This window comes from Falco biarmicus, chromosome 2 (assembly GCF_023638135.1).
Source record: "Falco biarmicus isolate bFalBia1 chromosome 2, bFalBia1.pri, whole genome shotgun sequence".
Lineage (NCBI taxonomy): Eukaryota > Metazoa > Chordata > Aves > Falconiformes > Falconidae > Falco > Falco biarmicus.
The window spans coordinates 10,054,418-10,068,528 of record NC_079289.1 but is presented as its reverse complement, the minus strand read 5'-3'; the positions used below and the strand labels follow the sequence as shown (position 1 = coordinate 10,068,528).

The window sequence follows — 14,111 nt, the reverse complement described above, 5'->3', positions numbered from 1 at the left end:
TAGTATTTGGGAGCATTAGGGGCTGTCCTGCCAAACACCATCTCAGCTCTATTCTGGAAATGGTGCAAAACATCCCTAGGTCAGGAGGAAATTGCAGGGGCTTCGCTCATAAAAGCTGTACTTGCTTACCCCTGGGCACAGCAGTAGCTCAGTGATGTCCATGGTTTCACTGAGTGGAAGAACTTTAACTGTGTTTCACCTTTGTACCAGGGGCAATTGTGGAGGTGACTTTACCTCACCTGCTGCCTTTACACAGGTGTTTGGGAGGATACAGTGCTGGGCACAGACTGTAAGATCCTGAGCTGACACAATACAGAATTACTGTGGGTTATACTCTTACTGTGGGAGGAGGTATATTGCTAATTGCAACCTCCTGAACTACCTTTGTCTAACAGATTTCATGTGGCTCCAAGCCATAGTGCATTCAGCTCCAGAAAAATATAGCTTTTAGGCTGTGTCATCATTTTTTTGCAAACAGAAAGCAGTAAGAGTCTTGCTGTGCCCATATCAAGGAAGAAAATTAATCATGCACTTAATGTTTTTGCAGCGATTCCTCCATTTTTACACCGCTTTATTATTACTTGATATATCATTTTATTACAATCTGCATCTCAGCTGTGTTTAAGTCACTTGTTTTGTTGTCTCTAAGTTTCCATACACCAAATGTGGAAAATAATTCCTTGGCCTCATGCTTTCTCTGTGTTTTCTCCCATTGGAGACAGTGCAGGATAAGGAATGACTGTTATTTCATGTATTAAACAAGTCTGGGAACCTAGTATTGCCTTACAAGAATTTATAATGTTTCTTTTTGAATATTTTCTCTCCAAATGTTCCAAATTCTTGAAGCAAATAGTTCTTAACTGCTAAAAAAAGTTCTTGTTTCCTGTCAACATTTCAAAACAAGAGAACAACTTGGTTTTTCTCGTGCCATTTTTTGGTTTAAAAAAACTGAGATGACATTTAAAGAGAAAATGAAAATGTTCTGTTTCAAAAACAGAGTAAAAATAAGAAGCTTTTATTTTGACATCTCCTGGGAGTGAAAATCAAATTTCCTCTTGTTAAAGTATTTTCCAACAAAATCATTTTTGACATAATGTTAAGGGTGGGGGTTTTTTTGTTTGGTTTTTTGTTTGGGGTTTTTTTTTTTTTTTGAGTAAAAGAAGGGACTGGCATGAAAGTGAGTATATGAGGTCCACAGGTACTGAAAGTGTCCATACAGTTGGCTTAGAGAATGGGACATTGGTGGCATGAAAATTAGGATGTGTAGATTTTGGGTTCTAATATATTCTTTAACAGATTGCTCCATACATGTTTTCCAATTTAACACTTTACTGATAAGCAATGTGATAAAGAACATTTTATTGTTAGATCTTCAGATAAGCCAGAGTCTGGCATTTCCTAAAGCTCCCAGCTCCATCCTGCCACTGAAGCAGAAGAGGTTATTTTAGCATCCTGCAGAGGAGTCCATGGCAGCTGATGTTGCTGAACAGCATGAAGACATTTGCCTTGATTAGGCAGAATCTGTGACATTTTCACTGGGCTCTGAAGCTGATGCGTAGGAGAGTTTCTTCTGCACCTGCTTGGAAGTATGCATGTATGTAAAGTATCTGTAAATGAGAGTGTCTCCATTCCCTATGTGACTTTATGCTTGATTTGGATTACTTTTAGCAGAGTGCATGTACACACACACAAATACACATGCACACATCCCCAGCCCTGGAGGTTTTGTCTCTTTGCTGCAAGAATTTAGTCCTGTGTGATAGCAAGCAAAAGAGTAACTGAAGCAACAAGATCAGCGTAGGGTTGTCTGACTGTCTGATGCTGTTGGCATGTCAGATGATTGTAAGTAAAGCAGTTGCTATCACCTGTGGCTTTAATATCTAAGACTCACAGTCAGAGGCTAAGAATATGACAAGCACTGCACAGACCAGCACAATTAGGCAATCCCTTAATGCCAGAGATTATAATATACACACAGGACAAGGGACAACAGATAGATACAAACAGATGGGAAGAGAACTAGGCAAACATATAGTGGGATGGCAATAGTCCACCCACTAAGTGAAGGTTTCGGTTTACTGTTTTTTGTAAGTGTCATGTTGAAGGGAAGAACAGTGACTGAATCTGTGGATGTGTAGGGTGAACAATGCCCAGCTAGGAGGGGTATGGAGGGACTTGTGTGAATGCCAAACAGATGTACGATAGAGATACATATAATGAACTTATTGGAGGGGTGAGTGAGTTCCTTGATAATGAATAAGGAATGACTTGGGGATGGGCAGTGAACAGCCTTGAAAACAGAGACCAGCAGTTCATCTGATGTGACAGAGAACAAAGGAATTGGAGGAGGGTATGAACAGAGAGGAATACCTGGGCAGAGCATTGGGTTAATGGAATGACAGTTGCAGCACTATTCTGAGCTGTGTGGTTCTCATGAAGGCTGGAGAAAAAGGTCCTGTAGTGGTGACATCACCACAACTGACAACCTGGCTCTAGCTGTACACGTATTCTAACAAGACCAGACTTTAGAAATGCAAGAGATTGAAATCCTACACCCTATGGTATGTCTCTAGAAAATTGGTTCTAAATTAGAATCACAGAATCAACGAACTGTTTAGGTTGGAAAAGACCTTAAGATCATTGAGTCCAGCCATTAACCCAGGACTGCCAAGTCCAGCACTAAACCATGTCCCTAAGCACCACAGCTACATGTATTTTAAATACCTCCAGGGATGGTGACTCAACCACTTCCCTCAACAGCCTCTTCCAATTCTTGACAACACTTTCAGGGAAGAAATTTTTCCTAATATCCAATCTAAATCTCCCCTGGTGCAACCTGAAGCCATTTCTTCTTGTCCTATCCCTTGTCACTGGGAGAAGAGACTGACCCCCACCTGTCTACAGCCTCCTGTCAGGCAGCTGTAGAGAGCGATAAGGTCCCCCCTCAGCCTCCTCCTCTCCAGGCTGAACACCCCCAGTTCCCTCAGCTGCTCCTCATCCTGTACAGGTATAATGTAGTATGGAGATATTTAATGGCAGCTTATTTTCCTGACTGCTATTTAGTTTTTCTTGCAGTTTGCAAGAGGAATTGTTGGAGTGCGATGTGGAAGTCAAAAAGAGGAGATGTACAGAAGAAATAAGAAGAAAGATGGAAGAAACATTCAAGGGACAGAAGTGCAGGGAGAACAGATGAAGGCACTATGAGGTTATAGGCATGGAGGGTCTGAAAGAGTCAGGACAGAGGAAGGAGTTCCTTTTCAAAGCACAGAAAACACCCTAGTGAGTTCAAGTGGGATTGTGGGCCCTTGTTTTCACTGCTTGTGCAGCTGCTCCTTCCAGCTTGAGTGGGTTGACTCCTCCCTTGTTATTCCCTTGTGCTGACTGTAGAGCATATCTGAATAGCAAAGAGATTTGCAATTAAAAGAAATACTTCAGAGAGCTAAAAAAGCTCTCATATTTGCTGAATGTGTATTTTGTTGCATAATTCTTTTTTTTTTGAGCCACTCAATTAGTAATTAATAATTTTCAAGTGTGGTCACCTGCTTTTACCAAACACCGAGGTCTTCTAGCTAGCAAGTAAGAAGGCAAGGAGCCTGATTTATCATTGCTAAGAAAGTTGTTGCCTCGGTACTTTCATACTTCTGCACTGCTGAAAGGAAATTACCTTAAAAAAACCAAAAACAAAAACAAAAAACATTTGTAAGCAAATGCTTTGCTTTTCACCTGAAAAATCTCAACTGTACTGCTGCTCTGTCCATCCTTTCCCCATTTTGTGCATCAGCCCCAGGAGGAAAAGCTGGGGATAACAGATCGGAGGCTGACTGTTGCTTGGTTTGGAAAGCAGTTCCTAACATTTGGCTCACACCTGTCAGCAAACTCCGTATACACTTGTTTATCCTCCTCTGTACCATATGTTTCTATGTAAAATCAGTTCCAATGATCTATTGCCTTACTTCTATCACTCCTATTATGGTCGTAACTGAGCATTTGACAGTCGTTAATGCATTTACCCTGACAGTGTCCGTGTTACGTAGGCATCTAATATCACCCACTTTACAGATGGGTTAGCTGAAGCTCAGATCAACAGCTCCTCAGAAGTCTTGTTGAAATCAACGGGAAGGAAACACATCTCCAGGAGGTGTGCATTTGGGAGAGCAAACTACATGCTCTGTTTCACCCAAGGAATTAGCAGTGGAGTGAGGCGTCCCTCTTTTGGGTCTTCCTTGGATGCTCAAAGCACTGGACCATTCTTGGTTTCATGACACACAGCTGTTCCCTGCCTTTGCAAGAACCAGCAGACCTGTGGTGCTTGTGTCCAGTCTTTTTACAGCCTTTGCCAGTAAACCCCTGTCTCACAACTCTCCGTGTCTTCTGCCAAGGCCTGGAAGAGATGCTGTCCTTGCAGAAAATGTAGTTAAAAAGTTAGTTTAAAGCCCTTTGGCCCAAGATAGTGATAGCAATCAGCTCAAAAGTGTTCTGCTCAAATGAGAAAAGTTGATAAGGACCAAAAAAAATTATAATAAAAAAAAGTGTTTCTGCTGCTGTGGAGACTGTTTCTCCTGTTTCCTCTATTCTTTGTGTTCTTGCTTGCCTCAGAAAAGAACTTCTCAGCCCTTCAGATTTAAAGTCTATGTAGGAGAGGAACAGGGTTTTTTTAAATGTACTGTATGTACCTATCAGTCACTTATTAATTATAACTAAAAGCATGATTAATCTGTCATGGATAAGGCTGCTAAGTAACCCTGATCATGCTAATGCATTTCTGTCACTTATACAAAAGGCAGCATTATCATCAGTTTTTACATCTGTGTGTACTAAAGCCCATACACACAGCAGCTGCAGAGCACTGGCAATATCCTTTCTGCCAACAGATGGGATGAGGTTGCATCATGGATATCTGTATTGCCCCCACAGTGCCTGTGCAGTGATTTATTTCCACAACAGTAGTAGGATTTAATGATGTTATCTTTCACAAATAGTTTTGCCTTCTAAAATGGATAGTAACTACAGTTATGAGAAGTGTTTCCAGGGGTTCGTAATGACTGTGACTGAAATTCCTCTGTGGGAGGGGTCACCATGAAGACCAAGGTGCTACTTAAGCCCTGCAATGAGTGGGAGCTAGGAGATGAGTAGGTCTTATAGAAGTGTGAATGTCTTAAGAAAAATGTTTCTTTTGATATGGTGGAGCTTTTAATGCTTTCTCTTCTGCGTTCCTTTCCTCTGAATATTCAATTGATCCATTTTTTGATAGCCTAGATATTGGAAAGCTAATTTCCAGGCACCAAACTCAAAATTTGTAACCACACCTGAAACCTTGTGCATCCATCCTGTCAAACAGTGAATGGGTGGATATGCTATATTGCAGCTAAACGATACTGTTTAATGTTTAAAAAGTTATGAAGAAAAGCTTTTCAAAGAAAAGAGTTTCAAAACTGACACCCCCAGAAGGCTAATTATACCCTACGGTATTAGGATCAGAAGACAGGTGGATCACCCTTTGAAGGAACCATTCCATGGATGGCTGGGTGAACTGCTTAGACTTGATGCGCCCTATTTCTTATGGGTAAAGTATGAAGAATACAACCATTAGGCTCATTAAATGTATAAACTGAGAAGAAAAAAGCCTGACTTCAAATTTATCTTTTTACACCTACTAGCTTTTTGGTTAAATAAGGTAAAGTTTTATATAAGAGTTTCGGTGTGAACTGCGTGAAACTGGAAAACTTCACTGCAAGATGATGCCTGCAAGTAGTAATCTGCACCCCTCCTGTGCTGCATGCCTTAGTGACCCAAAATCATTTTGGTTTTCATCCGAATAAGTGCCTTGCTGCTGCAGGCAGAGTCTCAGCCAGCAGGTTTCTGAGCATACAAACTTATGAAAGAGTCCCAAAAGTTTGTACAGGGTAATATTTTGTTTGTTCTAAGCATTGCATTAGCTAAGTCACAGTCAGTGCATGGTGGGAAAGTAGGGGAAGATTAGTAAGAAGATATAAATTGCTCCAGAATGAGTATTGTTTGTGTGGTTTTACATTCCTTTGCTTAGCTAACTTCCTTTTTATTGCTCTTTAGTCACCACAGTGGTGTAATACAGTCTATAGTAAATTCTTAGTAGCCATTTGCATGTGTTATAGTGACACAGAAGTTTTTAAGGTCACGAGTAAATCTTGGAATTCTGTCCTTAACAGCAATTTCACTCTTCTCTTGCAAAACCATTTCCCCCTACTCTTTCTTATTAATAAACATTATAGCCTTCTGTTTGCTTTCATTCTCTGCAGCTGTACTCTTTTATCAAGAGACAGTCACAATTTTGTTTGTCTCACTGAAATACATTTTTTTTCTTCTTTATTTATGAATAGCATGCTTGGATTTTCCTTATGGAATAGAAATTAAAACAGCACTGACATTTAGAATGTAAGGGAATTGCTCCAACTGATTATCGTCGTGTTAAAATGAGTCACACACTTTTAGTCCAAACTTCCTGACATACGCATCCATATATATTAATCACTATGACATCACTGAAGAACTATTTTTACTTTGGTAATAAAAGCTGAATGCATTTGTCAACTTGTCAAATTATATTTCATCCAGTGAACATACCGACAGGTTAGGAAAGACAGTTGCTCTCGAATAACAGCAAAGCTCAGTTCTACATGTCTGAAAATACTGTGCATGTAAAGGCATGTGAAGTATTTGCAGTTTTGAAATATAGGTGAAAAGCACACTGTAAAAACACAGAATAAATTAGGTTTACTAAGAAGAATTAAACTCACCTGTCAACAAAAGCGTGGTGTAGTACAAAGATAGGATCATTTGCAGAGCCTTGTACTTGGGACATGGAGCCATTCATGTAGATGTGAAGTGCATTATGCAAACCACTTTGAGATATGTTTGATATTGCAGTCTGTGGATCAGCAAAGCCTGTATATTCAAGAAGAAATCATATGCTGATATGACAATGCGTATAATTCTTTTTCCAGTAAGCCTGAAGATCAAAGTACCTACTTTCACTTCATTTGCATTCAGTTTTTTAGACAAGGGCTTAAGAAAACATGTAAAGGAGTGCTAATATATTTCAAAGGCATAGCAAAGATGAAATGACAATAAGCTAAATTAAAACTTCTGCCATGTAGCTAATGCAGCATGTCAGCAAATGTACTGCTTAATTGCTTTATATTTTTAAATTTCTTTGTCCATTGTGTCTGACTGCTAAAAGGCAACATAATCCCTGCAGACATTTTTGTGTGTACATTTATTTATGTTGAAAAAATGTATTCATTTTATTTTCCTTTTTGATCTCTATACTTATAGGTTCCTAAGATAAAACAGGCTCAGTCATTTAATATTGTTTCTATAGAACACAGAATTGCGGAATCACAGAGTGGGCAGAGTTGGAAGGGACCTCTGGAGATCATTGATGTAGGAAATTTCTGTGAATATTAACTGAAAATTAGCTATCTGTACATCATTCTGAAGCAACTCTTTCACTTATATCCAGCTGCATTTTAAGTATGTTTAAGGGAAGATAAACTTTATGCAGAGTCCAGGCAGGAGGCTAGACGATTTATATCAGACTCAGGATACTTCTTAAAATTTAATGCATTGCAAACACTTGATCTAATAATTCATAAAAAATATACAGAATACTTATCCTGGCTCTGGAGAACTTCTCATGGAACATCTGCTCATGAGCAATTTATCTTAATGATCAAAAAGTCTGTAACTGGAACAGCTTTAGCAACCCCACCCTCCACCTCCCAGTTAACTGGGGCACATTCAGTCAGTGTCAAAAGTGACATCATGTTTAACCATGCACATGAGAAGTTCTAATACCTAATTTCTTGCTAAGGCAAGTCCATATAAATTGTAAAGTTAGCAGGAAGAAACCCACAATGCGATGTCACTTTACTAGTCAGGGTCATATTATTTTCTCTCAGACTTCTCAAAAGGCTTCGCTATAATCAGCTATTCAGAATGACATGCTATGAAAGGGGGTAGAGCCAATTAAAAAGAACAGGTGAAAGAATAAGGAATTTTTTTGAGTATGGGAAGCTTTGCTGAGGTGGATGTAGTAAAATCACCTCTGCAGCAAATGTGAGGCTACAGCTCTAATAGTGCAGTGTGCTGAAATAAGACCTCCCTGTGTCTAGGTAAGGGGAACTCCACCACCTTCACGTGCCTTGCCCTGTGCTCTGCCCTCCTCTCCCACGCATTGACTGCAACTCGTCAGTCCTTCTGTGAACTGATGTAACTCACTAGTCTGGCAGTAAACTGCCCTGGAGTATGGGATGTCAGGTTTTTTCCAGGCTACTAAGATACACTATCCCGCGTAAGGGTACGATGAGAACCAGTGTTGGTAAAAAAAGAGGAGGAAGAGCAACTGGCTGTTGGAGACTGCGTAGAGAAGCAGGACTGTCCCTGAGGGTGGTGAGCTGTTAAATCATCTGGCCAGTATAGGAAGCTGTAGCATTCTGACATCCTTTTAAACCCTCGTTTAATTAGAGTGCATTAGAAATAGCCATTAGGACATACATCACTGAAGGGAATGGAATTTCTACCAGTGATTTCAACAAGAGAAAAATCGCATTTTAAAGAGATCATAAACCTGATTCTGCTTCTCCTTGTGGTGTTGCAAATTAGCAACAGTAATCAGTGTATTTGAATTAGCTTCACTGGAGCCAGGCCAAATTAAATCAGGTAGGGATTTAGCCCAGAGTTTATTATAGGAGGAGCTAACGGTGCCACACAAAATTAAGGCTGCCTGACAGTTTTTAGGATGAGATATAGGTGGCTCTCACTGAACATGCAGTTAGGTCACGTGCATGTCTTTTAATGGAGTATTTAATTATATTAACTGTGGATTTTGCAATCTAATAAGGGAGACCATTTAAGTCCATGTACAATCAGTGAAGTGCAAAGCTTTATGTATTGAAAATTGGTAGTTTTTTCCTCAGTTGCTCATCTGCAACAAGTGCTGTAAGTATGCTTAGCAGAAGGTATGCAGAGCTCAGAGAGCATTAGCATTGCTCAGTGCTACAGGAATGGAGGAAACATTCCAACAATCCTATCTCCTCTGATGATCTTAGTAGACTGCTTAACAACTGTGGCATCCTTAATATCCCTAAGAAAGAAGGACATTGAGGTGCATGTTCAGGGCAGGGCAACTGAGCTGGGGAAGGGTCTGGAGCACAGCTCTGATGGGGAGCAGCTGCGGGAACTGGGGGTGTTCAGCCTGGAGAGGAGGAGGCTGAGGGGGGACCTTATCGCTCTCTACAGCTGCCTGACAGGGGCTGTGGGCAGGTGGGGGTCAGTCTCTTCTCCCAGTGACAAGGGATAGGACAAGAAGAAATGGCTTCAAGTTGCACCAGGGGAGATTTAGATTGGATATTGGGAAAAACTTCTTCCCTGAAAGTGTTGTCAAGAATTGGAAGAGGCTGTTGAGGGAAGTGATTGAGTCACCATCCCTGGAGGTATTTAAAATACATGTAGCTGTGGTGCTTAGGGACATGGTTTAGTGCTGGACTTGGCAGTCCTGGGTTAATGGCTGGATTCAGTGATCCTAAGGTCCTTTCCAACCTAGGGGATTCTATAATTCTATGTCTGAACTGAACTGGCTGATCTAGTTACTTCCACTCTCCCTGATGATGATTTTTTCTTTAATAAGGATTTCACATTTTAGAGAAGTTCATGTCAGATGCACATAAAATAGAAAGCAAAATATAGATATAAGAATTTTAAGGCCATACCCCTTGCTAGTCTTTGAAGTCAGTGATGTTCTTCTGGTTAATGTTCGTGGAGTTTTTCTGCCATTGGCTATCTCACAGAATCTTTTTCAGGGTTAAATCTTACATATTTTCTAAAACAATGTTATTACCATAACCTCTCTAGAGTGAGGTAGCTGCAAGATCTGCAGAATTTGGCCTAGGGGGCTCTAGTAAATGAAAGTTTGGGATTATCTGATTTATTCCATGTCATCATCTCAGGCTTTTTTTATAAAATGTCTCTTGTAGAGCTTCACTGTGGTCTGGGCTGAATAGTCTTTCTTGTTCTTTAGTAATGACCATCTGCAACTTGACAGCACTTTCTCAATGTGCATCTAAATTTTACCCAGAGGTTGTGGTTTGAGCTGGTTAAGGAATGTTGGCTGTAGGCTAAAACTTTTTTTAATTAGAAGGGTTTTTTTTTGCAAACTCCATTTTGAGAAACCATTTTTCATTAGCTATATGGATCCCAAAATACTGAGAGAAATTTTCCAGATTAAAATCTCTTATTTGAGAAAAAAGAGAAAATGTCCTATCAAAATGAAATTAGATTTTGAAATGTTTGATGGTTTATTCTATCATTTCATGACAGAACAGTGGCAACAATACATAAGTGTGACAGACAGTGGAATGCTGTGACATGGCTTGACTTGATACTGTGTGTCATGAGTTAATTCATGAATAATGAAAATGATATAGTTTTAGAATTTTTTTAATGTTCTTTTGTCACTTTGTGCAAACCTTAGAAGACACTGATCTTCAGTTGAAGTTGCCATGAATAAAATAATTTAAAATGTGGAATTTGCTCATAAATAAAAAGAAATTTAAATTTTTCAGCCATCTCTTATTCTTAGGAGCTGGCTTTCAAGATGTTACACCAAAACTGAACTGCATAAAGAAGAAACAACTATTTCCTTTGCAGTCACCTAATCCATTTCTGATCTCACCTGATGCTTATAAATGAGACTGATTTTCTGTTCTCTTCTTGTATCCATGAAGAATCCAGTGAAGTCAGCAGTGTTCCACAGTTAGGGTCAAGATTCAACAAATCGTATTTAAAATAATTGCTTCTACTTCAAGGGACAATGTGCAAACTGCTTTTAACCTGTTGTTTTTCAGGCAAAGCTGAAGCTGGCCTGTCCCAGAGTAAGAAGGCAACTCATGTGCTCAGCCTCAGAGGGGTGTTGTTTTACTGAACGTGATCAACCTTTGCTGTTTATGGCTGTTGTGGTTATTCTTCAGTGATGTAATTTCTGACTCTATAGCAGCATTTGCTATTAGTCAAACAGATTCATCCTGTGTTTTTGGCATCTGCTCATAATGATACTGGTATCTATCCCTTTGAAGAGTAAAACGATGTTGTCTTTGTTCCAGTGCACTCAAGCACAGAAGAGCATAAAATTTTGCCCAGAAGGAGTTCTTCTATGTGATCAGTTCTTCTAAGAGATGACAGGTGTTTGCCATTACAGAACTAAAACTGAGAAGTAAATCTCACATCAGTGTAAATTAGGAGCCACTCAATGGTTCTGGTCATCTTTTGTAAATCTAGAGTAACTCCAGTAAAGTTAATGGACTTACTTTGGATCTAAAAGAGATTAGAATTTGACCTTAGGTCTACTGGCACAAAGTTACGTAAACAAGTACAGAAGGATTTAAAAGCTTTTTGCTTAGAAAAAAAAGTAAATGTTAGGAACTATAGAGTGTTAGCAAGTTTGTAGGAATGCCGTCACACAGAAGTGGGTACTGGCACAATAAATCCAAGCTGGCAATTTAAGCTTGGCCTCTGTACAAAGAAAAAAAAAAACAAACCACCAAACAAAAAAAACCCCTAAGCAGGCCATTTGTAAGAAATAAGCTAATACAATATGGGATTTTTTGGCAGTAAAACTTGTTTAAAAACTTTCCACCATCTTTTTCAACATTAGCCATGTATTCTTGGCTTTGAATTACAGTTCACTATCTTGTTAGCTAAATAAGTTAGTTGACAGAAAAGTTTGTGGTCCTGTAGTGTAAAGCTGAGTGTTGAAATAATCCAGATTAAAAAATAAAATATCCTAAAAAACCCAACCCCCCAAAAGTGCCTCAGAATAACACTGTGTGTGATGGAATAAGCTCTGTCGCCATAGTAATACAGGTAAATGCCTGCTGAGCCGCATCTGGCTTGCATTCAGACAGATCCATCACCAAAAAAACCGCCTTATCGTGGAATGCTGTGGACACAGTTTCATTTCAGTGATCTCTGGCTCTAATTAAATATTCTTATGGAAAGAAAGGTAACATCACTCTGTTGACTTTTGCTCTCTTCCATAGCAGCTCCTGAGCACTGTAAATCTTATTTAGCTAGGTTATACAAGTTAGACAATAATACAGGATCTGGTAATTGCACTGGGAGTTGGGCTATGAGCAAACATGATCGCTTTCTTAACAGGATTTCCCCTAAAATAGAGAGATTCTAATGTATGACTGTCCTGGTTTTTTGATTTCATGTCTACAGAGCTTCTGAGGAAAGGACACTCATTGCCTTAGTTTTACCCTACAGTTTTTCCTCACTGTGCTACAGCTTCCCAGGCTTCTTCTGCATGTATCCTAGGACTTGCAAATGTCCACTTTCACTGCCATGAGAAAAGGAGCTACTCAATCTCTTTTCTTCCCGTTTAGGATCACATAGGAGGGATCCTACAGACACTCTGAAAGGGCTAGGGTGCGTGTCAGGGAGGGCACACCTGGATGGATTTATAAAACAGGCATGTTCTGCCCCTGCACTGAGCTAACTTGATGCATCCAGAGGCCATGCGGCACTGTGACCAAGATAATATATGCTGCTTCTGTAGCCACCTAAGCTGTGTGTCTTCAGAATTGTATCTGACTTGCATATGTCCTGAAGGACATGTAGGTTTCCCCCAGTCTATTAGAAGATCTATCTAAATCACATGAAAACCATTAGAACCTATTGGTGGCAACCGTGAGATGTCTTGTGTGGCATGTGGAGGGCTCCAAATGACCACAGTGGTGAGCTAGAGCTTCATAACCTCATTTAGGAGGAAGATGAACACTCTTCATCTTCTGAAGGGCTGTTACACAGAACAAAAGAACTCACTTGGAGGAAAATTTGATCCAGCAGAGCTTTTTTCAGAGTGACATTACCATTATTCAGATTAAAGCATGACCCTTTTCAAGTGTGATTGACAGATGACAGTATGATATTAACAAAGACCAGCTGTGACTGTGCTTGCTAGCCATGAAATTAACGTGACAGACAGCAACGGAGAAAAGGTTTGATAGATTGATCAGACAAAACACTGATTCTGATTTTGAAGTTAAAATAAATTCTTCCAGGCTTTTTGAGACCTCTAAGTGCTTTTTCCATTGTGCATTCTGTTGAACATCTATTATTGTTGCCCTTTTTTCAAATAGCTGCTGTTATTTTCAGTTTCAAGAAAATGTATCCATTTGTATCGAAGGGGTGTACTTGATCTGTGGCTCTGTTTATCTGCCGGTTCAGACTTAGCATTGACAAAGAGCAGGTTTTGCCCTTTTTCTGCCAGTACTCACAGAATGATTGTTATTTAATGAGCAGCCGTGATATTGAAATTTAGGCTTTATAAGTGAGCGGTCCATTTTGACTCTCCTTCTCAGTAAACCTGTACGTGGCTCTGTGCAACTTCCATAGACTGTGCCTTTGGTTTTGATTACAATACCAGCAGCATGATAGTAGACCCTCATTATTTCATGACTTGTTTACTTAAATTCCCTTTTCTCTACTCCTCCTATTCCACCCTTTGCATATATTCACATGCTTTGTGAAGGAAAATGTGAGCAAACCTCTACTCAATGTCACCTTTTTCTTTCCCATACTTCATGTGGTTTCTGTTTTCAAGAGAAAGAAAGCACAGCTATGTCCAGAGCTGGAGTCATTTCACGTCTGGATTCTCTGTTGGATTCAGCATACAAATTCCACATTTTTGACTGTTTTTAGAGCAGAAACTTGTTCACTTCACACATACACACACCCCCTACACCCCACACACACGCCAAGAAAGTTTTATGGCATTCCACACTGCATTAAGAGTAATATTGAACATATTAAAAGCTTTGCTTTCTCATCTTTGCACCACTCCTCTATTGCATTGGTTTGGCCCTTGCATAGTTCCTTGCAAACAAACATCTCTGGGACATCAAAAGTAGATCACATTTGTTTCTGCTGATATATGAAACTGTGGAAATATTTATTGATAAGTATATAATGTGCTATTCTTGTTTATTAGTAATTTGGCAAGATTCAAAAGAGATCAGGTAGGCAGATAATTAAGAATAACTCCTCCTTTTAGCAAAGAACCCTTGCAAATCAGG

General features: G+C 39.6%; 1 protein-coding gene across 1 annotated transcript in view; it reads right to left on the bottom strand.

Moving 5' to 3' along the window:
• Nucleotides 1-14,111, bottom strand: part of TYR (tyrosinase) — a 49,346-nt gene that overhangs the window by 23,634 nt on the left and 11,601 nt on the right. The window contains exon 3 of the mRNA XM_056328852.1: nucleotides 6,774-6,921. Within this exon, the coding sequence (XP_056184827.1) occupies nucleotides 6,774-6,921 (148 nt within the window). The remainder of the gene's footprint in view (nucleotides 1-6,773; nucleotides 6,922-14,111) is intronic.